General features: G+C 52.8%; 8 protein-coding genes across 8 annotated transcripts; 4 read left to right on the top strand and 4 right to left on the bottom strand.

Annotated features, from left to right (window-relative positions):
- Positions 1-306: 306 nt before the first annotated feature.
- CC84DRAFT_1080080 (nonribosomal peptide synthetase 6) lies at positions 307-6088 on the top strand (the record flags this gene model as incomplete). The annotated part of the gene is made up of 2 exons (XM_018173876.1): positions 307-669; positions 710-6088. The coding sequence occupies 2 exons, from the start codon at positions 307-309 to the stop codon at positions 6086-6088; spliced, it is 5742 nt and encodes a 1913-aa protein (XP_018042739.1).
- Positions 6089-6545: 457 nt separating this feature from the next.
- Positions 6546-7403, top strand: CC84DRAFT_1254655 (uncharacterized protein). Its single transcript, XM_018184480.1, has 2 exons — positions 6546-6774; positions 6827-7403. Exons 1-2 carry the CDS (start codon positions 6633-6635, stop codon positions 7294-7296), a joined length of 612 nt encoding a protein of 203 aa, XP_018042740.1. The 5' UTR covers positions 6546-6632; the 3' UTR covers positions 7297-7403.
- A 122-nt stretch (positions 7404-7525) lies between these two features.
- CC84DRAFT_1201392 (NAD(P)-binding protein) lies at positions 7526-8365 on the bottom strand (the record flags this gene model as incomplete). The annotated part of the gene is made up of 2 exons (XM_018181719.1): positions 7526-8273; positions 8329-8365. 2 exons carry the CDS (start codon positions 8363-8365, stop codon positions 7546-7548), a joined length of 765 nt encoding a protein of 254 aa, XP_018042741.1. The 3' UTR covers positions 7526-7545.
- A 956-nt stretch (positions 8366-9321) lies between these two features.
- CC84DRAFT_1159701 (uncharacterized protein) lies at positions 9322-10199 on the bottom strand. The gene has a single exon (XM_018177302.1). It carries the CDS (start codon positions 9976-9978, stop codon positions 9517-9519), a length of 462 nt encoding a protein of 153 aa, XP_018042742.1. The 5' UTR covers positions 9979-10199; the 3' UTR covers positions 9322-9516.
- A 465-nt stretch (positions 10200-10664) lies between these two features.
- Positions 10665-13767, bottom strand: CC84DRAFT_1108721 (uncharacterized protein). Its single transcript, XM_018175207.1, has 3 exons — positions 12619-13767; positions 11847-12548; positions 10665-11774 (listed from the first exon to the last, which is right to left on the bottom strand). Exons 1-3 carry the CDS (start codon positions 13754-13756, stop codon positions 10804-10806), a joined length of 2811 nt encoding a protein of 936 aa, XP_018042743.1. The 5' UTR covers positions 13757-13767; the 3' UTR covers positions 10665-10803.
- Positions 13768-14541: 774 nt separating this feature from the next.
- On the bottom strand, positions 14542-15993 carry CC84DRAFT_1108724 (release factor). The gene is made up of 3 exons (XM_018175208.1): positions 15858-15993; positions 15634-15809; positions 14542-15577 (listed from the first exon to the last, which is right to left on the bottom strand). Exons 1-3 carry the CDS (start codon positions 15943-15945, stop codon positions 14588-14590), a joined length of 1254 nt encoding a protein of 417 aa, XP_018042744.1. The 5' UTR covers positions 15946-15993; the 3' UTR covers positions 14542-14587.
- Positions 15994-16206: 213 nt separating this feature from the next.
- On the top strand, positions 16207-18519 carry CC84DRAFT_1201396 (gamma-glutamyltranspeptidase). The gene is made up of 3 exons (XM_018181720.1): positions 16207-16563; positions 16612-16980; positions 17028-18519. The coding sequence occupies exons 1-3, from the start codon at positions 16408-16410 to the stop codon at positions 18288-18290; spliced, it is 1788 nt and encodes a 595-aa protein (XP_018042745.1). The 5' UTR covers positions 16207-16407; the 3' UTR covers positions 18291-18519.
- A 2435-nt stretch (positions 18520-20954) lies between these two features.
- On the top strand, positions 20955-22315 carry CC84DRAFT_1159705 (uncharacterized protein). Its single transcript, XM_018177303.1, has one exon. It carries the CDS (start codon positions 21255-21257, stop codon positions 22191-22193), a length of 939 nt encoding a protein of 312 aa, XP_018042746.1. The 5' UTR covers positions 20955-21254; the 3' UTR covers positions 22194-22315.
- Positions 22316-22554: the final 239 nt, after the last annotated feature.

The following is a 22554-nucleotide window of genomic DNA, read 5'->3' on the forward strand; positions in this document are numbered from 1 at the left end:
GGACCCGCAGGACACAGGAAATCCCTGCGATAGAAGCTAAGCCCTTTAGCCTTGCGCTATCCAGGCCGATGAAGGAGCTTGGGCCGCCGATGGAGTCACCTCACGATGCTGGGCGCATTCTATGAGGAGGTTTGGGAGTTTGGCCGCCAAATTGATGCTTCCATGGAGAACACATCTAGGCCAATCAACACCAGTAACAGCAACAAGGGCAAGAATCGCCGTCAGAAGATGCATCTGCCTCCAAGCGAAGAGACGGTACGGTGTGCGGAAGTCGGTGACACGAGTGCAACCTCAGTGGGGAGCGCGATGTTCGCAGACCAGGCTAAGTTCCATTCATCCACAAAAGCAGACGTCAGGAATGTGAACGAGGTCGAGATAACCATTTCTCCACAAGAGCTGGAAATAAATGCACTACTGGATGCATACTTCGCAAGCTGGATTATATTTCTACATCGATACCAAAGAGATGCTCTAGACCAATTCAGTTGGACCACGAGTGTCAGCTCCGGTGTACATTCTCTTTCAGCTGGTGGGATATACTTTCCCAGTCTGCACAATGTGGCAGATCTTCTGAGCGCGGCTCGTGATTTGCGACCAAAGTTCAAGTTCACGGATTTGGCAACATTACCGATATTTGCCTTCCAGGACGGGGTCAACGATGAGGCAAGCGTCCTTTACAGAATTTACTGTCAAATACTGACCTTAGCAGTGGAAATTTGGAGTGGAACTTAGACTTAGGCTTGGCACCCAGCACATACAAGTCAGTTCAAGTCGAGCAGGACTTCAGCAGTGGCAAGCCTCGTCTCAGCTCCGTTCCTTTGCCCATATCGTGGAAATCGTAATTCAACATCGTGAATATGCGCTGGCGCGTCTACTTGACCCATCAGACAACGAACTGGATAGCATATGGAGCTGGACTACTCCTTTGGCCGAAACCATCAACAAATGCATGCACGATATCATTTCCGAGAAGTCCAGATTGCAGCCAACTAAGACGGCTGTTGAGGCTTGGGACGGGAACTTCACATATCAGGAAGTCGACCAGTATTCTACTGAGCTGGCACAGCATTTGCAACTTCTGAACAATTCGGAAGATCAGATCATCCCCGTCTTATTTGAAAAATCGAGATGGACCATGGTTGCTGTACTTGCTGTCATGAAGTCTGGATCTTGTTTTGCGCTCCTAGATCCTGCGCAGCCGGAAGGCCGTCTGAGCACCATTGTCCACCAAACGAAAGCCAAGTTACTCGTATCTTCGAAGGCTCAGGCCATGCTGGCTGCAAGAGTAGCCGCTGGTGCGACTGTGGTGCCAATATCACGTTCGAAATTTGAGAAGATATATCGTCCTTATCTAGAACAGCTTCCGAAGACAAGCCTGCCACCTGTATCACCAGCCGCGACGATGTATATTCAATTCACGTCTGGAAGCACCGGATTACCCAAAGGATGCATGCTGTCTCATAGCAATTTCACCTCGGGTGCAATACCGCGCGCCCATACAGTGGGATATAAGGAGACTTCGCGGGTATTAGACTTTGCCAGCTATGCTTTCGATGTCTCCATCGATTCCATGCTTTGTACGCTTGCCAGCGGCGGTACATTGTGCACACCCTCCGACGAAAGGCGAATGAACGATCTGAGTGGCGCGATGCGGGACATGCGTGTGAACTGGGCCGGTATGACGCCTTCGGTGGTCCGGACGCTTGACCCGGACATCATCCCTTCTTTGGCTACGCTTGCTGTGGGTGGAGAAGGCATCTCCATCAGCGATGCAGCAAGCTGGCGTGAGAAGACTACAGTGGTCAACTGCTATGGTCCTTCAGAGTGCACTGTTGGCGCCACTTACAACAACACAGTAGGGGAGAAGTCCTACATTAGTATGGGCAAAGGCACGGGCTGTTCGGTCTGGGTGGTGGATCCTACTGATCACAACAAGCTCGTGCCGCCTGGCGTTGTGGGCGAATTGCTTATCGAAGGACCAATCGTCGGATATGGGTACTTGAACAACCCTGACAAGACTAAAGAAGTATTCATAGAGAACCCGAAATTTCTCACCTCCGGTAGTCCGAAAACGACTGGACGGCGAGGAAGAATGTACAGGACCGGCGATTTGGTGCGCTACGACCCAGATGGTAACGGTGAGGTAATCTTCGTTGGGCGCGGGGATCAGCAAGTCAAGCTTCGCGGTCAACGCATCGAGCTTGCCGAGATCGAATTCAACATGCTTAAGCACCTGCCCGGCAATACACGGGTCGCAGCTGAGGTCATCAAGCCTGGTGGAACGGGCGAGCCAACACTGATTGCCTTTGTCACTGAACCCAAGGAGAGCGACCAAGGACACCTCGACAGTGATGTTTTTGCTACCTTCTCAACTACTTTCCAGAAATCGTTACAGGGAATGACGGCGCAGTTGTCGAAAGATCTTCCAGTGTACATGGTCCCGAGCGCATACATCCCATTGTGGACGATGCCGTTGTTGGTTAGTTGGAAAACGGATCGAAAGCGCCTGCGCGAGATTGGCTCTTCCGTCACCAGACAGGATCTCAGAAAATTTAGCGCTGCTATCTCTGTGAGGTCGGAACCTAAAAGCGGCATGGCCATTCGATTGGAGAAGCTGTGGGCTAGAGTTCTGGGTGGCGAAGCCGACTTCAATGCCAGCGATAACTTTTTCAGCATGGGCGGCGATTCCCTGAGAGCTATGAAGCTGGTTGCTGCCGCGAGGGAAGTCTGTATCGCGCTGAGTGTGCCGGACATCATGCTTAATCCGACTTTGGCGGCGATGGCTACGAAGGCGAAGACAATGTCAGCGAAGCAGGCGTCAGAAGTGTCTGCATTCTCCCTGATACCCAAAGGCTGGAGCAGGGAGATTGCGCAAACAGAAGCAGCGCAAGCCTGCAACACTGGAACTGATTCCATCGAAGATATATATCCTTGCACCCCATTGCAGGAAGGTCTCATGGCGCTTTCCGCCAAATTTGTTGACGCCTATGTGGCACAGCGCGTAGTCGAGCTTTCGACTCGTGCCGCTGAAAGACTCATCGAGGCCATCGAAATGGTCGTGCAGAGCTCACCCGTACTGCGGACTCGCGTTGTCAACGTTTCCAACCATGGCTTATTCCAAGTCGTACTCAAGGATGGTCAGCTGCGTCGCGAACATGGCACATATCTTGCAGAATATCTTGAGCAGGACCGCGAAGAGCATATGGATCTGGGTACGGCACTGTTCCGGTACGGAGTTGTGTCGCAACCGGGGAGTGATATGGCGCAAGTCATTCTCACATGCCATCATGCAATCTATGATGGGTGGTCGATGCCATTGATTTTCGAGCGTGTCAATCGCGCATACAAAGGCCTGCAGATTCCGCGCCCAGTAGGCTTCAACCATTTTATCAAGTATCTAACCGGGCTGAATCCTTCAGCATCACAGCAATACTGGCGTCATTTACTTGACGGCGCAAGTCCACATCAATTTCCCTCCCTCCCTCACAAAGGCTACATTACACGCGCGAACTCTCTACTCGAGCATTATGTAAATGTTCCGGCTGGTGCCAATAGCAAGTACACCGTCGCGACTATCATCCGTGGCGCATGGGCTCTTGTATCATCCCTCTATCTGGGACATGATGACATCGTCTTTGGCGAGACGCTCACAGGGCGCTCTGCTCCGGTCACTGGCATCGAGGAGATTGAAGGCCCGATGATCACCACAGTCCCCATCCGCACCAAGGTCGATCACAAAACTCAAATCTGGAAGTACCTCGATGCAGTCCACACACAGACTGTCCAGCAGATGCCGCACGAACACTTCGGTCTCCAAAACATCCGCCGACTCAGCCGCGATGCGAGAGAAGCGTGCGAACTACGTACCGGTCTCGTTCTGCATCCAAAAGAAAATAATGTACCGGAAGCGACGGCTAACATCGAGGATGCGCCTGCGAACGGCTTCTTGCCTTCCGATGATGCAGAAGCGGCGAGAGAAGCATTAAAGTTCAATACGTATGCGCTGATGCTGGTGTGCACGCTGGATGAGAATGGCTTCCTCATTATGGCGAGCTTTGACTCGAAGTGCATCACCTCGCCAGTCATGGATAGAGTGCTCAGGTTGTTGGATCGCGTTGTCACTGGGTTCATGAAGGAGCCTGAACAGCAGCTTGGCTCTGTGGTGACATTGGAGGCTGAAGAACTGGAGGATGCTCTGGCATCCAGGGTAGAAGACAAGGCACAAGAAGAAAAGCCCAGAGCCCCATCCAACGGGAACTCCAATAACCAAACCTTAACAACACCGGATATCTCAACACCGAACGGAGCCAAGCTACAGGCGCTCCTGAGCCGCATACTTGCTATTCCAGAAACAGAAATTAGCCCAAGCGATAGCTTTTTCGATTTAGGTGGCGATTCAATAAGCGCGATGAAGCTTGTCTCCGAAAGTCGTGCGCAGGGCTTGAAGCTCAGCGTTGCCGATGTCTTCCAAAGTCGTTCGCTTTCCGAGCTCGCGCAGATTACCAGCAACGAGAAAAAAGAAAAGCTGATCCAGATCTTGAGCCGTGTTCTGGAAATTCCCAAAGAAGAGATCAGCTCCAGTGACAGTTTCTTCGAGTTGGGCGGCGACTCGATCTCTGCCATGCGGCTGGTTGGGGAATCTCGTGCTAAAGCAATCAGCATTACAGTGCCACAAGTCTTCCAAAGCCGCTCGATTTCGGAGCTTGCTTCACTGGCCGAGCAACTGACGTGTTCGAATCTTGAAGAGGTTACTCTTGCGCCGTTTTCTGCGCTTGGTGATGATGCGGATTCGTACTGTCCTGATCATATTCAGCCGCTTCTGGAGAACCCTGACTGGAAGATCGTGGACGTCTACCCAACGAGACCGCTTCAGAAGGTTGCTGTTGATGGTACTGTTCAGCTTCCTCGGTACTCGCTGCGCTACGAGCTGATCAAGTTCGATGCATCTGTCGATGAAGCAAAACTGGCGCGAAGCTGCCAGGAAGTGGTCATTCGCAATGAAGTGCTCCGCACAGTATTCGTGGAACTCGGGAACCGCTGCCTTGGTGTGGTTTTGGACTCCCTTGAGGCAAAATTTCAAGAGATTTCGGTACCAGAGGACACCGATATTGACTCCTCCATCCGCACATGGATTAGCATGGATACTGAGGCGCCAAAACCGTACGGATCATCATTCGTTTCCTTTACTCTCTTTAAGCCTGCCCATGGCTACCCTACACTCGCATTCCGCATCTCGCACGCTCAGTACGACGAAATGTGTCTCCCAATACTCTTTGCTCAACTCTCAGCCCTATATTCCGACTCAACAGTGCCGGAAACACTGCCCTTTACTCACCACGTCAACCACGTAGTCCAGCAATCAATTCCCAGCAGCATCCCCTACTGGCGTGAGCTCCTCAAATCATCGCACCTCTCCGTGTTCCGACCTAACATCCCCCTCACAACACACGCCTCCACCTCAATCTACCGCGAATTTGACATCTCCTCGCGCCCCCCGCAGATCACCATCGGGACCCTCCCCACCGCTGCCTGGGCCATCGTCCTTGCGCGCCGCCTCAACACCCGCGACGTGGTCTTCGGCGAGGTGGTCACCGGGCGGAACCTCGGCGTCGCAGCCGCAGACCGCGTCGTGGGTCCCAGCTGGCAGTACGCGCCCTTCCGCGCGACATTCGCCCCGCAGGCCACCTACCGCGAGGTCCTGCATACTGTACAGGAACAGCACATGACATCTTCTCCTCACGAGGGTATGGCGCTGCCTGAGATCGTGGAGCAATGCACAGACTGGGATCCGGCTGAGGCGACGTGGTTCGACAGCGTGGTACATCAGGCACCGCGGTATTGGGTCGAGAATTTGAATTTTGGCCGGGATGTGAAGGCGGAATTTGAGACTGTGTATCCACATGCGGAGCCGTTAAAGGAGTGGAAGGTGCAGGCTTTTGTAATGGACGGGGGAAAGAGGTTGGGGATCGAAATAGTGACGTTTGAGGCGTGGAGGGAGGTCGGGGAAGAGGTTGTAGGCGAGATTGGGAAGGTGCTGGGGTGCTTGGTTGGGGATGGGGCGGGGAGGGTGTTTGATGGCGATGCGTAGTATGGATAGGGAGGAGTCCCTATGTATTTTGTATTTCATTTTCGTGTTGCATTCTTGCTTTATGTACAGCAATTCCTACATTTCGTTTCCTTCTCGAAGGTCAGCATCATAATAACTCGAATCACCCATTACTGTTTGTCGGAATGGTTCCAGGCCCAAAGGAGGTAGAGCGGGTCCTCGTTTTTCAATGGCAGATCAGTCTCGTCGTGGCATGATGACAGCCATTGAAACCACGGAACACATCATTCACTAAATTTCTGCTGTGAATGCTCCCCTTGAAACTCGCCTGTGACTTTCTGAAGGCTCAACCTCATTCACATCGGCTTGAGCAATGACCACATGGAAATGCGGAAACGTGGCTCAATTGGAATAGCCTGCGCAGGAGGCCCCAACATCGAGCACTCAGGCCAAGGTGAAAACTCATGCCGTGTGCATAGTCCCCTGACTCCACGATTATCTTCTCACCACATTGATATAAACAGCAACCCAAGAACCCCACCCACAAAATCAAGTTTCGCTCTCTCATCTGCTGGGTAAACGCGACATGATGCAACTGTTCCGCCCTCCGGGTGCAGATCCACTCGCAACGCGCGCCGATACTTGGCCGTACATCCACAACATCTGTGGCTATCTGGCGCTCGACAAGAATAGCCTCTATCGCAACTACATCCAGCTTTTCGAGAACGGTAAGAATCAGTTTCTTCGTAACGTATGGAACATTTAGCTTACGGCTTATAGGTGCACTCGATGAGGCTACACTTTCCTCGATGATTCGCGACAGCCATATCTTCGACGACAACTTCGACGCTGAGCTCCTCCATGACGATCTCATCATCATGATTCTACTCAACAAGGCAGACGACGAATTCCAAGCCACAGCCGCGCCTGAACCTGCCAGTCACTCCATGGCTCCATTCCAGTACTATTTGGAGCGTGGCCATGGAGTTGCGCCTGTTCTACCTTCCCAGTTCCAGCACGACAAGATAGGCACTCGATTGAATAACGAGATAAAACCCTCGTCGGAGCTATCCTCGCCTCCGCCATCCCCACCTGAGGCCACACCCGCGAAGCGAATCAGAAAGACCGTCGGTGGTTGGGAGGAGAGGATGCTTACGCAAGAGGCCGAGAGCTTTCTCACGAAGGGAAAGCGGTCGATTCGGGGACGGAAGTCATCGCGGGGCGTGGACTACCATGAGCAGTCAGATTGATCTTGAGAAGCCGTCTAGGTGAGCTTGATTGAGGATTTCCGCATATAATCGGTCATGATATTTTGGAGGATTATACTACCTGGTTGGAGCATCAAGTTTTGTACTGTATTTCATCGGCTACTAGTGTAGCTCCAGTACTAAGTTTTGCAACCCACTGTCGTTATCCTAGCGCGATGAAAATTGGACCCCGCAAGATCATCAGTTTCAACCCAAAACCTTCACGCCTTCATTTGGCTTCAGTCTCTATGATCACCACTCGTACACGCCAGACTTTCCATCCTGGTCCCAGATCATCCGCCCAACAACGTCGTTCTTCTCATCCTCAGCACACTTTCTCACAATATCAGCAGCCTCCTTCGGGTCTCTTCCGTTCTGCTTCGTGAAGTCTCCTCCAAACTCAGTAGCCACCAATCCCGGGCACGTCGCCCAGAACTTGATCTCCTTCTGCGTCTGACTCCAATTGGCCACCATCGCATTGATCGCCGCCTTGGACGAGCTGTAGTACGCGCCCACACTTCCACACGGCACATGCCCATCTGCAACCTTGCTAATTGAGCCCATGTTCGAGGTCACAACAATCACCCGTGGAGATGACGACTTGAGCAGGAGTGGGAAAGCCGTTTCGACTAGCTCGATCGCGCCGAATACATTGACCTCGAAGATGGCGCGCCAGTCAGGGCGGGTCGTCGAGTTCCACATTTTCCCCAGTGCACCAAAAATGCCGGCGTTGTTGACAAGGATGTCAAGGCGGTCATAGTCGGTGGAGATTTTACTCAACGCCCCGGTGATGCTCTCTGATGAGGCGACGTCGATATGGATCGTGGAGATGGCAGTCTTGTCGTTGGTCTTTGTGCGGAGCAGTTTGCGAACTGCCTCGTCGCCTCGAGCTTGGTCGCGTGCTCCAACAAGGATGGTGTAGGGATGCTGGGATTGGGAGAAAACTTCCGCGATGGCGAAGCCGAGCCCTTGATTAGCGCCTGAATGGGGTTTATCAGTGACTTTACTAAAGTTCCATCAATATCAGTAGCGTACCTGTGATCAGAACCACAGGAGGTATGACGGATGCCATCGCATCTAGGTTTGGATCAGGGTGAAGAAGAATTCGATTTTAAAATGGTCTGGCCGGTGAAAGTTAAGAGATACTTTTACTTTGTGCATGCTCGGGAGGGACAATTCAGGGCTATATATATGCCCTCGAAATCAAGTGTCGCTTTTCTTACGACATTACTAATGCCAGAGTTGGCTCCGTTGGTACGAGGTAAAACACACGTACAGTCAGTAATTAGTACAAAGCGATCTTCTCGCATCTGAGTCTAGACAGAGCTGACAGAATATACAATGTTTGCGCATAGAATTAGTTGGCTTATCACCGGGCTCTCACAACACGGAATGGCTTAGGTGAGCCAACTGATGCACCTTACCCAATCCAGACCAGCACAGCCAATCACAGGTGAATGGCTGAGGCAAGCCAAATGTCTTTTACTTCTGCTTTTGGACAGCATCTGCACAGCCGAGAATTGGCTGAGCTGAGCCATTGCCGTGCGCTCTACCTAGGACCATTGTTCTTTATTTTAATGACACCCTACTACATGGCCGACCAGCATCTGCAGACCGTAAGATGCCCTACATACCCCTCCAAAGCCATTTAGTTCCAATTCCGATCTCACTCCATCAATGAAATGATGTAGGCCGAATTTCATTTCGCGCCCAAGTATTTATTCAAGCACCTACTTTCGCCTTCTTTGCGGGTCGATCCCCTTGCTCATCATGGTCTGTAATGCTCACCTCTGTAACATTCTCAGAACCATGTCCCGATACCGCAGAGAATTGTCTCGTGCGGTTGAGCTCAATATGTTGCTTCTACAAGGGATCAGGCTCGATGTAGGAAGCGCTCTTCTTGGTGGTCATAACAGACGAGCTACGGGTTGGCGCCATGGCTCGTGTATCAGCTAGTGAAAGGCAACCTTGGAGTGACTGAAGGTAAAAGGACGCATGTGTCTGTTGACGTTGATACACTGAATCTAGTCAAGCATCTCTAAGCAGAATTCTTGTTCACTCGGCAAGCCTTCGGACATTTCAAAAAGCTGCGATGCATTCAATTTCCCTTGAGGAGCGCCAGAGTCGCAACATGCGCAAACACACCAAACCATCCCAGAGCTCAGCAACCTGTTCCCTCGCACAACGCGCACCCAGTTTTTCTCCACCACAGCTCACCAATCCTCAACTCGTACTAGCACACCAATAATCCGCCGTGCAACTCAGCTTCTGCGCACTCCAATCTTCCCACCCTTGCACCGTAAACTTACTCGCCCCATCCTTAAAGCAAACATACTCTTCGGCGCCGATCTTCGCACTCCCCGCAATTTCTCCCTTCGCCACAGCTTTCGCGCCCTTGTCAATGGCACTCGTCAGTTTCCCCGTCGTCAATCTACCTGAGCGAGTTACGCCTTCCCATGCCGCCGCCGGATCCGAGATCGTGGTGATGTCGGTCGGTCTGGCGGCCGTGGAGGCGCCTGAGGCGTAGAATGCTGCTGCGGTGATGGGGTCGGGGTCGTCGCAGATTATTAGGAGGCAGGAGCGGGGACGTGTGCAGGTTGCGAGGTAGATGTTGTGTTTGGAGGCGAGCGGGACTGCAGTTGTAAAGGCGCAGAAGAGGGTAAGGGCTGCAGTTGAGAGCCGCATGGTTGATGGAATTCTGTTCAGATGGTGTAGGGATGGAGTTGCAGTTTCATTTCCCTAGGGTAGAACGAGCGTTTGACGAAACTTTCGTTGTGTATGCATAAATCTTAGTTCCCTGGCCGTAGATAAGTAGAGAGCGTCGGAAAGGTTTTTAGTGAGATGACGCAAGCTACCCTCGCGTCGCTGCAGAACATCTATGTAGCGAATATACAGCTCTTGGGATTCTGCCCTGATAATATCGGTGCTATATCGAGCTCTGCCGGCAATGACCCGTTGGCCGAGTTCGGATACATGTTCTGCCAATCGCGACGCAGCACGCCGCAGATCCTTCTAAAAGCCCACCACACGCAATGGGGCATCATATGCTGGAGGCTCACGCCAAGGAGGTGAGTGGTCATATCGAAGCAGGCGGCTTCGCGGAAAATGTAGCAGCGCTGTCTCCGGGTGTCCGAGGAAGTACCTACTGTCTTATTCAACCGAGGCCTTTCGATGCTGGTAATCGGCAAGTATAATCAACAGGGCCCGGAATAAGATTCCGAACAGGATGTGCTGGCTTGGGCATCCACAAGGGTCGACCTAGGTCAAGTACACTCGGACTGCTGACATCGAAATCAAATTCAGAAGGAGAGGCGTTAAACTCATCATAGGCGGCCGTGACAACAGACATTCCACTTACAAAGGGAATTCCAGTGGCAGTCTTATCCATTCCAGTCCAATCCATGACTCGCCAACGCTCCGCCAATTATACCTACATTCCTGACTTCGCAGACCCAATGTCAACTTATTACGCCGTTATGACATAAACCTTCGATGTCTACCTCACCTCATCTACGTCTTTCCTCTCCTCAACTTGTCCAACAACTCCATGGGTACCCACTCGCGATCCCAGATCTCGAGCCCGCCAAACCTCTCGAAACACTCTTCGCCGTATAACCCAAGTGCCCACTTGTCTTGTATGCCCGTTAGAGCTTCATGATTCAACATTAGCTTTTCCTGTATTCTATCCATCTCGTCTCGAGTTCTGCGTGAGACACTCCAGTCCGAGGGAGGAGCGTCACTTGCGAGCAACTGATATGTGCTGAGGGCGTTTGGAGGCACTACGGTGGATTGAGGAGGGGACCCGTAGGGATAGCTATATGGGCCGTAATGAGTGGCAAATGGCATAGGCGGAGCAGGGCTAACTAGATGGAGGCGCTCTCGGTTCGCGGTCAATTCTTTCAGGGTGGGGAATGAGGTCGTAGTCCTCTTCCACTCGATTCCAAAGACGGTTTCGATGCGACCTTTGTCACCGTCGAAGATGTCTTTGAGTTTTCTTTCCCGTTGTTTATCTGTCAGCTGATAGAACAGCTCCTTTGCCTTCTCATAATATCTTGTCTCGTCCTCGAGGTATTTCTTCCAGTGAGCGTCAGCGTCCATCGTTATGTTGCTTCCGGCGGACTTGACATAGGCGTAAGGGCTTTTGACACCAAGACCCCCATATACGACGGGCAGGTGGATCCATGCTTCCTGCGAGAAAGAAGAATCTCCTGGTGGCAATGGAGATAACAGGTTCGTCACATGGCGTGTCAAGTTGCCGTCATCGAAGATGATTTCGTACATAATGTTGTAGGCCTTCTTGACAGCGTCCAGATGCGCCTTGCCGAAGACGTTAGTAAGCGGACCGAACAAATGAGGTGTATATGTGCCGATGGTACGATTCCACGTCCTGACCCACGCGAACACTGTGGGGCAAGCCGCGAGCTGCATCTTGACACGACGAGCGTAGGCAACGACCCTGTCATTGTGTATTGATACATTTACTTTATTTGGTTTCTTCGGGTCGCGGGATGCAGTACGATTGAAAGCAACAAGTCCAATAGCGGATGCGAGACCTGATGCAGGTGCAAACAGATCCTCGATGCCGACGTCCAGGTCCATGACTTGGGCAAAGGTTTCGATCTCTCGTCGTGCCTCTTCGCACTGCTGCTTTTTGCCCACGAAGTAGCATTCATCGCGTTGACGAAGTAGGTAAGGAGTTGCGTGATCAGAGGTCGTTCTATGATGAACAGCCAAATCCAAGCAGACCAGTACCGCTTCTCCAAAGAACGTTTCGAAGCCGCGTGCGATCTGCAAACCGCAAGTACGAGTCTGGATCCGGGCTTGGGTGTCTCGAAAGATCGTGCAGAGGTTGAGGGGCGCACCTAGGAGGCGTGTAAAGAAGTTGAGCCAGTCCTGAGACACGCCCATGTAGCCGAGTATCGCCAGGACGGATTTGTGTGACATTGAAGACGCAAAGGATCGGAAGTTCGCCCGGAGACCGTAGACGCTGCCGTCAAACGCTTCACGGGCCTTGATGTCCAAGGTGAGCATTTGCAAAAGTGCACCTTGTTTTTCCACGTCTATTCTCCTTCTGTGCGCCGAAGATAATTCGGGATCAGGCAGTCTGTACAAGAAGAGGTCCCGCATGTACAACATGCAACGCTCATCGTCCAAACACGCACTTGGAACGTATGGGGGATGAGGCGGCAGATGAGCCCTGATGTTACGAAGATTATATCTGGGCGGTGTTCTATCATGACGCCTGTGCCGGTTGGCTGGATGGTATGGAGGCATAGACTAGAAGAAGATGTCAACGACTGGTGTGAATAGCACGGAAGATTCAACGTACAGGCGGCGGTGGTGGGGTTAATGGCGGATACATTGAACACACAGGCGGCATTTGTGGGTGGCGTGCAGTGCATGTAGACGGCTGTGGAGGTCCACATCCCTCGAGATAATACTCCCGCTTTTGAATCTCTTCGAGGGCGGGTGGCGCGTGTTCCACTCTGATGGAAGTTAGCCTTCTCAGCGCGTCCTTCAATTCCATGCCCCATCGCATCGCTAGGCTATGGAGGAAAAGCATGTCGATTAATTTCTCTTCGACAGTGATGCAGAACATGCCGTTGGCGTTCTTCTGGGCTGAGACTGGCAAACCTCTTTCATCATTACACCAGTTCCAGTGGCGAATAGACTTGGCGTTGAGCGTAGCAGTGAGCTCACGGATTGCGGTTTCGGAATCTAAGTACCCGTGGAGACGGCTCTGACGTTCTGCGCTCAACAAGCCGTTGTTCAGCAAGTCTTTGATGCACCATTCCACGAGTGCCGTATCAAGCTTCTCTTCACCGAGAAGCAAGACTTCTCCGTAGTCAGTCATCTGCTGACGGAGCATTTGAAGCTGTTCATTCCCAACAGCGTCATCAAAGAGACAGGTAAGGTAGTCCTCAATTGCCTTCACATCGGTGTCTTTCTGCGCAAAGGCATGCTCCTCAAATGCGGTGCAGACTCTGTCTAGTTCTTCTTCAACCACCTCAAACTCACCATCCAGCGAACCGTTGTCATATACGAGTTCGAGCTTTGAGCGAGCCTCCAAGTTGTCAAGAGCGTTGTCCATCAAAGTAATATGGTACTCAGACATGGCAAGACGGTTAGGAATCCTCTCAAGCTTGTGGTGAAGGGCCTTCTCAATAGAGATGAGTTTCTCGGACGTAATTGACTTATCGTCCTGAGCTTGTTCAATCTGGAGAGTCCACATGTTGAACTCATCGTCCACGACACCGTGGGATTCGTATGCCTTGACACGTTTGAGCAGTATCGTGAGCCGCGTAAGGATGACATCCCTGGCCTCATGTTGGTCGTAAGCCTTGTTGAGATTGAGAATGATATCTTCCGTGAAGCTCTCCTTGAAGTGTTCAAGTTCTTCCGCCATGAGGTTGGCAGCCTCCCGCAGCGCTGGAGAAATAGTAGGCATAGAAAGAGACGACATTGCGAACAAGAACAAAGCGACAATGCGCCAGGCCTGCTGGGTCCCCGTCCGCACTGATATATAGCGCTCGCCCAGCCGCGTCATAACTTGTGTAACGTTCCACACAGGCAACTGCAGACGGACACCATCGTACTGGACGGACACCAACAGCACTCATTGGCAACTGCGGGCTGTTGCCTTGAGCTCGCATACCGATGGCGCCGTGGTTGCAGCGTTATGCGCTGTCGAAACAAGTCAGCCATCCACGCTTGAACGATCCAGGGATAGCATGTTCACCCCGCCTTTCTCGCCGGCATGCTCGCAGATCGTCTTCATTCAAGCTTCAGTCACGTCAGCACATAACTTGCAAAGATCCAGGGAATTGGCTTCACTCAATCACTTGAATCGTTGCCCTGCGTGTTGGTGAGTTGCATTACCTCCTGTTTATTCCAAAATGGTTGGCGCGAAAGCACACAAACGAGGCTGCAACGCCTGAAGCAGGCTAACGAGCAGGCGACGCAAAGTATGGGGCGGTGGAACAGGGCGTTGTTGAGAGACCTGGCGCATATGCAACAGCGCAACGATTGATAAGAAAAGGTCACCCGACCGGGACGATAGGTATGTGAGCGGGCTGTAGTTAGTCATTCAGTAAAAGTCGTTTGAAGCTTCGATCGTTTGCCGTGAGACATGTGTATCTCGATCGAGTTATGGAGTCTTGGGAAGCATGTCGCACTTGATCCGTTGACTGAATGCTGCACGTATGGTATGAGCATCGCAAGTTGATCAATGGTCGCCGTGCGGTTGAGGGTATCAGAAACCTTGCCGCGCGGGTCCTTGGAATTGTTCGCAATGCTACTTCTTTGTCTCAGATTCTTCAGCTACGAGGGCTTTAACGTCTTGCTCCATGAGCCAGGTCCTCACGCTTTCCATTATATCCTCCAATGCCTGTCCGCCCGCCACCACGTCGTCCAAGTTTAGCACCGTTGTGCCACTCCTGTGGTCCGTAACCCTCTGCTGGCCATAGTTGTATGTCCGAATCTTGTCTCCGCGACCCATCTTGGCGACGCCCACGACGCTGCGTCGCATGGCCACCATTTCTTCTTCTCGCTTCTCTCGCCGTACCTGGGCAATTCGAGCACGTAGAAGGGCCCAAGCCTTCTCCTTGTTCTTGATTTGCGACCTAGAGTCCTGCATCGACACCACGGTGTTGGTAGGTATGTGCGTCAAACGCACTGCCGACTCGGTCTTGTTGACGTGCTGCCCGCCGGCGCCGCTGGCTCTCATAACTTCTAGTCGCACCTCCTTGACATCGATGTAGTAGTCGCTCTCAGGATTGTCGAAATCCTCGGACGCAGCGCTGTTCTCCTGCAAGCTGGGCAGCACATGCACTGATGCCGCGCTGGTGTGGGTGCGACCGCTCTTTTCGGTAGCTGGGACGCGCTGCACGCGATGCACGCCAGCTTCGCAGCGGAACACACCGTACGCGTTCTCCTGGTCGATCTCGAGGATAGCCTCAGACAGCGGAACGCCAGCTTCCTGGGTGCCATTCGTGTTCTCGTATTTGAGCAGTGTAGCGCGGAAGCCGTTCCGGTTGCAGAAGCCTTGGTACATGCGCAGAAGGTCACCAGCGAATATGGCCGCCTCAGAGCCACCAGCCCCGGGCCTTATTTCCAAGAGACATGGCAGGTGGGCAAAAGGATGTACCGGGACGAGCGACGTAATGAGACTTTGCGATGCGGTCTGAAGTTGTTCGCGTGTCGCTCCGAGGTCGTCGGCGGCCAATTCGCGCAGCTCAGCATCGCTGCTGGGGTCTTGTATCAGGGACGTGAGCTCTGCCACAGACTTAGCACATCAGCATGAATTGGACCAACAGCTGCCGAGCCTGCATGAGGACTTACCTCGTGTGCCTGCTCCCATGCACCCAGTGCATCCACGATGGGGCCACACTCGCCCACCCTCTTCGCCGCGCGCGTATCGAAGCCACTTGCGAGTTTTTCCGTCAAGTGCTTGTGCTCGAGCGCGATTCCCCGGGCGCGCGTGAGCAGTGCTGGAGGGACGGTTGCTGGTGCAGCAGCTGCAGCATTGTGAGCGGACTTCTGGAAAGAGCAACCATGGCGCCTACCTGAGGACTGAAGTCGCACCTGCCCTCCGAAAGCCGGCCGAGCGAGGCGAGCCAGACAGCTTCGGCAGATCCAAGACGTTTTCAACATTCCCGGAGGTCGATTGCTACACACTTCGCCGCTGGACGATGCCGCGGGCGCTGGCAGACGCGCTTTCCAAAAAAAAAACGACGCTTGGCGGAACGCGCTGCACGTGATGCGTTCATCTGCCCAGGCGTCCGACCTCGGCAGCTCATCTGGCCCCGACCGCCTCGCCAATCTGTGCCCTCCTCCGCGCCTCGGTCGCGCCCGCCGCAAACGTCATGAAGCCCCTCCATTGGCGCGGGGGCTTACATACTGCATGTTCCCCGTCGGCAAGCCCAGCGGCAGCGCTGTCCTCCGCAGATAGCCGGACGTGATTGGAGATACGAGCTGTACTAAAGACAAGGCGAATGCCAAATGCAATGCAATGCACTTTCACATACAAACGCGCCTTCATCTCGTGCCGGCTCGCGATACAAGCACTGACTACCAAGAACTGCTAGACCCAAGATACCCCGCCGTTGCTACACCATGGGCACCAACGTGTACCCCCACCCTGAGCCCCAGTTCGTCAACTTTCCCAGCAGACGATCTGTGATACACAGCACGAAAGGCATTGTATCATGCACCCAGCCTCTCGCCAGCGCCGCTGGAATTGAGGTGCTCCGTAAGGGTGGAAATGCCGCGGTATGCTACCATCACTCGCACGTGGACAACATGCACTGACAGCGGCAGGATGCCGCCGTGGCCGTGGCGGCTGCCATCAATGTCATGGAGCCTGGATCCACGGGAATCGGTGGTGACATGTTTTGCTTGTTCTACGACGCGAAGACCAAGAAGGTGTCTGCCATGAACGGCTCAGGTCGTTCAGGCAAAGACGTCACGCTCGATAAGATTCGGGGTGCTCTGAAGATCAAAGACGGGGAAACTGGACAGATCCCCATGAGTAGTGTACATGCTGTGACGGTACCGGGCGCTGCAGCTGGTTGGGTTGACTGCGTTGAACGGTTCGGAAGCAAAAAGGTCACGTTAGAAGACGTCCTAGCACCCGCTATCGAGCTCGCCGACAAGGGCTATCCGATCTCTGAGCTCTCTGCTACATTCGTGAGTCGACGTGAATTCATCTTCGTTCCACAGCTAATTTCATCCAGTGGGCGAACAGTGAGAAGTCAATCAAGCAGGCATCGCCCAACTTCGCCGAAATCCTCAAAAAGGACGCTTCCGCTCAGGATGGCTGCAGAGCGCCAAAAGCAGGCGAAATAATGCGCAACCCGACCATAGCTAATACATTCAAGCTCCTTGCCAAACACGGGAAGAAAGGCTTCTACGAGGGTGAAGTAGCCGAGCAGCTCGTAAAAGTGGTCTCAGATCTCGGCGGCTTCCTCACGCTCGACGACCTAAAACACCACGCAGAGGCTGGATCCGAGCCCGTTGACCCCATCTCCCTCAAGTACACTGGCCAAGGCGTCGGTTCCAACACTGACGGCGGCGTCGAACTCTGGGAGCATCCACCCAACGGCCAAGGTATTGTCGCCCTGATGGCCCTCGGCATCATCCAAGAACTCGAAAAGCAAGGCAAGATCCCTACTTGGAGCTACAAAGACCACAACAGCACGGCCTACCTACACGCCGTTATTGAAGCCCTTCGCATCGCGTTCGCCGACGCACACTGGTTCGTCACCGACCCCAACGTCGTCAAAGTCCCCTCCGCAGAGCTCATCTCCTCGTCCTACCTTGCCGAGCGCGCAAAGCAATTCGATCCTAAAAGTGTCATCTCCGCTCCCGTCCACGGCTCCCCCGCGCACCTCCAAAGCGACACCGTCTACTTCTGCTGCTCCGACTCAGAAGGCAACGCCATCTCCTTCATCAATAGCAATTACGGCGGCTTCGGCACCTGCATCGTGCCAAAGGGCTGCGGCTTCACGCTACAGAACCGTGGCGCGAACTTCAGCCTAGCTGCCGACCACCCGAATGTCCTCGCCCCGCGCAAACGCCCCTACCATACCATCATTCCTGGCCTCGTTACCTATGCGAAGGACAGTTCGCTGCACAGCGTCTTCGGCGTCATGGGCGGCTTCATGCAGCCCCAGGGCCATGTGCAGGTGCTACTCAACCAGGAAGTCTTCAAGCTGAATCCTCAGGACGCGCTGGATTCGCCGCGGATCTGCATCGGTGCTGGTATGCCCGGTGACGATGGGAAGATGACCGACGCGACGGTGTACATTGAGGAGGGCATTGATGCAAAGGTTGTGGAGGAGTTGAAGGCGCTGGGACATAATGTGCAGAAGTTGAGTGGATATGGACGGGGTATGTTCGGGCGTGGGCAGATTATTAGGCAGCACTTTGATGATGGGGTCATGGTGTGGAGCGGGGGGAGTGATTTGAGGGGTGATGGGGCGGCGGTCCCGCAGTAGGGGCGGGTAGAGTGGATGTCAGATGCTCGATTGATGCAGCCCACTATACCAGGATGCAAGTACAACCATTGGACAACGACAGGGAAAACAGCAAGTAACAAGTTCGTGTTGTCGGACCATTTGTCGTGCTGAAAAAAACCCAAATGATCACTATGTAAAGTCCGATCCGCACGTAGAGCTACCTCTCACTCAGCTTCTTCCAGGAATAGCACAATATGTATTTCACCATCACACTAGTGTTGCCTCCAACTCCGGCCCTAAACTTAGCCTCCACAGCTATGGCTCCTAATCCTGGCCTCAGCTCGGCGCCCATGGCTCCACATGCAACCCGGCACCCAGTTCAGCAAGTGGACGGTCTACCAAACGATTTCAGGAGTCACAAAACAGGACGCTGGAGTGAAGGGAGTGGAAGCTTCATTACGCAGTGTGCTCGCCAGCTTTCTACAGGATCCAACCCACCAGTCCATTCCATGGCTTCGTCTACTCCATTGAGGATGCTCGCCTTTCCACGAAAGTTGACGGACACAAGCACAACGTCGCCTAGTATTACGATGACGCTTAACCTCCAAAACGCCACCCTCGCATCAACTTTCACTTTCTCACCCCGAGTTACGATTATGCTTGAACATCACCTCAGCGTGTGGTGCTCTTGTTCCTAAACATCCGCAACGCTACGTTCAACACCACTACAATATATGTTCCTTACGACCCGTTACAATGGTGTTTGAATTTCTCACAGGCTCCTACAGGAACGAAGATGCAGAAGCTTAGCCATGACTTGGACCACATGCTTGCTGGCTTAAGCAGAGCTTTTGCTACCTTGGGATCCTAGTGGCGCGAGGAGCACTTTCAGGTTGAGCTTTGAGTAGTTAGATTCTAATATGAAGTTGAGGTAGAAAATACCACACCAGGCCCTCAACTTTGCAACCTCAACTTGAGCGTAAAAGGTATCATTACTGACAGACTTTCACTACCGAGTGGAGTCTATGCGCATAAGACAGCGTTGGAACACGCCTCTCAGACCACTATGGTATGTGCTGTCTAGTTCACTCGCACCGTCACGCTACTGTCGACCTCGCCAGGTACACATAATCGAACACACTTCTCCCAACAACCATTTTCGACTCTTGTAAGTAGCCCATCTACCCACCTTAAACCGGCAACTTGACCTTTGAGATCAGCTGAAAATCTCGCACATTTCAGTCCCACGATGTCAGCTCGCATTAAAGTCTCTGAATAACCCCAGTAATGTCGCCATGATAGACTCCGACAATATTGACATGATGGATGTTGACCCCTCCCGGTGGAAGAGCGCAAGCACCTACCCAGCATCCTAACATTGCCGAAGAACACCGTGTGGATAGTTTCCATGCCTCCGAGCTACCCATCTCCCCGCAAACTCAATGGGATACCATCATCATCATCCACCCCAATAGGGTGGTGGCTTCGTAGCATGCAGATCCACTTTGGGCCGCCAACGGCGTCAAAGGAAGCCTGAGAGCGGACGCGGAGGCTGGCGACCCTCACCTCACCGCGCACTCCTTTTACTCTTGGACCATGCCTTGTCCAACTCCGAAATCATCTTCCTGATCGAAGAGATCATCCAGGCTGTCCTCAGCACGCGGATCATACTCCTCCCCTCTTTCGGCTCGAAGTGATGGTAGAGGATGTGGCGTACCAGGTTCTTATAGTACACCCACTTTGTTTTACCCATCACGCGGCTCACGAACAGGGACATCTGCAGAACGATCTTGCGCGGCAGCTGCGGTATCCTCCTACCTTCCCCGGGCTTCGGCGTGATGATGAAGAGACGATACGGCTAATGACGTGGATCTCGCAGGATTGGTGACGGAGACTCAGGGTCGTCAATGGAAAGCCGCGATCCACTAATAGCGATCGCGAGGGCAAAGACGATGAAGAGAAATTCTTGACGGAGGTCTGCCGAGTTGCTCTCGACTTCTTGGACAACTGGAAGAGCGACATGCCGATCCGGGAAGGAGCGTGCCCACGCTACCTTCAGCGTTTGGAAATATGTCAGTATAGCCGAGGCCAGAACGCCCGGTGCAGAGTGGATGGCTTCAAGTATCCTTCTCGGGTTGGCTGATATAGATGACAGTCAAAGGTTTTGAGGTGTTGATTTCTGTGTTGCAGCGTATACTCTCGGGCTGTGATTCACTACGAGATGGAAGTATCAATGATTCCGCCTCTGGTTGACGGGAATCTTGTATCACACAATGCTGCGAAATTTCCCCCGTTGTCTACAATATGCAGACGTCTTCTTCTAAACAATACAGCCACCTAACAATTCGAGTGATAATTTAAGTGATGTCAAAGCAACGGTGCTTTCGTTCCGGTGGTTCGCTTGGAGAAATATGCCTCCGTCATAGAATACGGCGGCCGAGAGGCTGCGCCGCTATCGAATGCCAAAGGTTTTATATAACCATTAGCTCAAATTACAATGGCTCGAGTTGCTAAAGAAAGCTTCGTAGAAACGATGAAAGGAATCATGATCGTAGAACAACGGAGAGGTCGCATTTGCCTCATACGCACAGCCGGTGGCAGATCGGAGCTATACCTGATTTGGATTAGCCATCCATGATTAGAAAAGCGCCGTCTTACAGGCGCCTTACTTTGTGATGCAGATTCATATGACACACGGAAGTAATCGAAAAGTACGTGAATCATGCGCAATGAGTCCAGCAGCGCTTTCGACATCTCTGGCCATCTCTCTCAAGCTATCTGCATTCGACCAGTGCGAGCAGCCGCATTAGCAAGGGCCTCCCAGCTGTGACGCGCCTGCTCAGGGTTCTTCGTTCTCTTGTCGAGACTTCCCCACTTGGAATCTCAACGCGACCACCCCGGAAACGATACATCGGCCACATTCCAGCACCCGCCACCACAACCCGCAACACCTCGCATCCCTCGCTCAATAAATTCGCCGGGTGCCGTCCCGGGACACGCCCTATGGATCAATCACCATCTCAGTCGCCGCTCACACAACCTGATTCTGAAGAACCAGAGACAAGTCGTCGAGAAAGGATGTTACACGAATTTCCGCGTGCGCACGTGACCAACCTCGGAGGTGGTACGATCGGTCCCGTCTACCTCACTTGCGCGCAGGATGGAAAGGTTCTCTTTGCCGAGGCCCGGTTATATCATGCGCCTTTCACACACATGGTCATCGACTCGCCGGCGCTTCTGAGCATGTTCAAGAGTCCCACACAGAGGGTCGACATCGAGGCCTTGGGCCATCCGTGGCCTCGATTCCGCCTCGAGCCTCGCGAGAAATTCAATTTCGATGTTGCGCGGCTAACGCGGGAAGAGTACGTGCGATCTGGGAACAAGTTAGAGTACACTGTGAAGGGCAGCCCATACGTCTCAACAATGGAAGTCACGGCAACTGAGCCGGCCGCGAGGAAGAGATCGCAGCCAATCGTCTCGAACGAAGTTCAAGGCACACGACATTCTGAGCGCACGTCGGGAAGGAAGAAAAGAATATCTAGCGATACGTATCAGAAACAAGTCAGTCTGCCAGTTACATCACCAGCAAGTCCTTCACCTGGCGCATCTGGAGTTTACACTGTCGCCACAAAGCTCGATGAGACCCAGGCGGAAGCCGTCATTGGCAAGATGGCTGTTCTCAAGGGGAAGATATTCGGTATGCTATCCGCTGACGATCGGTCCACGTATGAGTGGGTCCTTACGACAGGGCTGAAGAGGCAAGGGAAGGAAGGAGCAAAATTCAGAACCATCGTTGCGGACAAGCTGCGAGAGCTTATGTTTTCGCAAGGCGAGAGGTCGAAAGAGCTACAGACATTGCATAACCAATATGCGGACTTGCAACGGCAACTGGAAAAGAGATGGCCGTATCATCTGCCACATATCGAAAAGCTTATCGTCTAAAAGGAGGCATGCTGCTGGTGTTATTTAAGTTTTCGGTGGATTTGTACTATTAGCATCTTCCAGGCGAGTACTGGTGTCAGGATATGCATATTCGCTTGGAGTTTGGGTATGGTAGCCGTCGGTGATGCGGCTTCATTGTTGTAACAATATGTACTCTGCATTCACTATCACATTGATCGAACCTCAAGTGTATCACACCAGCGAAACCTATGTCACCGCCGTTTGACTGCCACCTGATTGCGCTAAAGAAAGTTACGCGTGCTTTCTTACTGTAGCAAACGCAAACCGTTTTGAACCTCAAGTGTACATCTCCGACCTCCTGAGCAAAAACTCAGTAAACCCTCAACGCGCGTTCAAAGCC

Source organism: Paraphaeosphaeria sporulosa, assembly GCF_001642045.1.
Source record: "Paraphaeosphaeria sporulosa strain AP3s5-JAC2a unplaced genomic scaffold CC84scaffold_1, whole genome shotgun sequence".
NCBI lineage: Eukaryota > Fungi > Ascomycota > Dothideomycetes > Pleosporales > Didymosphaeriaceae > Paraphaeosphaeria > Paraphaeosphaeria sporulosa.

Excerpts from the sequence above, each read along its gene's own strand:
- CC84DRAFT_1254655 (XM_018184480.1), top strand. The coding sequence starts at position 6,633 with ATGATGCAACTGTTCCGCCCTCCGGGTGCAGATCCACTCGCAACGCGC. Across the intron at positions 6,775-6,826 it reads CATCCAGCTTTTCGAGAACG|GTGCACTCGATGAGGCTACA; the intron begins GTAAGAATCAGT and ends TACGGCTTATAG.
- CC84DRAFT_1159701 (XM_018177302.1), bottom strand. The coding sequence starts at position 9,978 with ATGCGGCTCTCAACTGCAGCCCTTACCCTCTTCTGCGCCTTTACAACT.
- CC84DRAFT_1108721 (XM_018175207.1), bottom strand. The coding sequence starts at position 13,756 with ATGTCGTCTCTTTCTATGCCTACTATTTCTCCAGCGCTGCGGGAGGCT. Across the intron at positions 12,549-12,618 it reads CCCACCACCGCCGCCTGTAC|CCAACCGGCACAGGCGTCAT; the intron begins GTTGAATCTTCC and ends CATACCATCCAG. Across the intron at positions 11,775-11,846 it reads TCTGTTTGCACCTGCATCAG|TAAATGTATCAATACACAAT; the intron begins GTCTCGCATCCG and ends AACCAAATAAAG.
- CC84DRAFT_1108724 (XM_018175208.1), bottom strand. The coding sequence starts at position 15,945 with ATGTTGAAAACGTCTTGGATCTGCCGAAGCTGTCTGGCTCGCCTCGCT. Across the intron at positions 15,810-15,857 it reads GGTGCGACTTCAGTCCTCAG|CTGCTGCACCAGCAACCGTC; the intron begins GTAGGCGCCATG and ends ACAATGCTGCAG. Across the intron at positions 15,578-15,633 it reads CATGGGAGCAGGCACACGAG|TCTGTGGCAGAGCTCACGTC; the intron begins GTAAGTCCTCAT and ends TGATGTGCTAAG.
- CC84DRAFT_1201396 (XM_018181720.1), top strand. The coding sequence starts at position 16,408 with ATGGGCACCAACGTGTACCCCCACCCTGAGCCCCAGTTCGTCAACTTT. Across the intron at positions 16,564-16,611 it reads GTAAGGGTGGAAATGCCGCG|GATGCCGCCGTGGCCGTGGC; the intron begins GTATGCTACCAT and ends TGACAGCGGCAG. Across the intron at positions 16,981-17,027 it reads CTGAGCTCTCTGCTACATTC|TGGGCGAACAGTGAGAAGTC; the intron begins GTGAGTCGACGT and ends AATTTCATCCAG.
- CC84DRAFT_1159705 (XM_018177303.1), top strand. The coding sequence starts at position 21,255 with ATGGATCAATCACCATCTCAGTCGCCGCTCACACAACCTGATTCTGAA.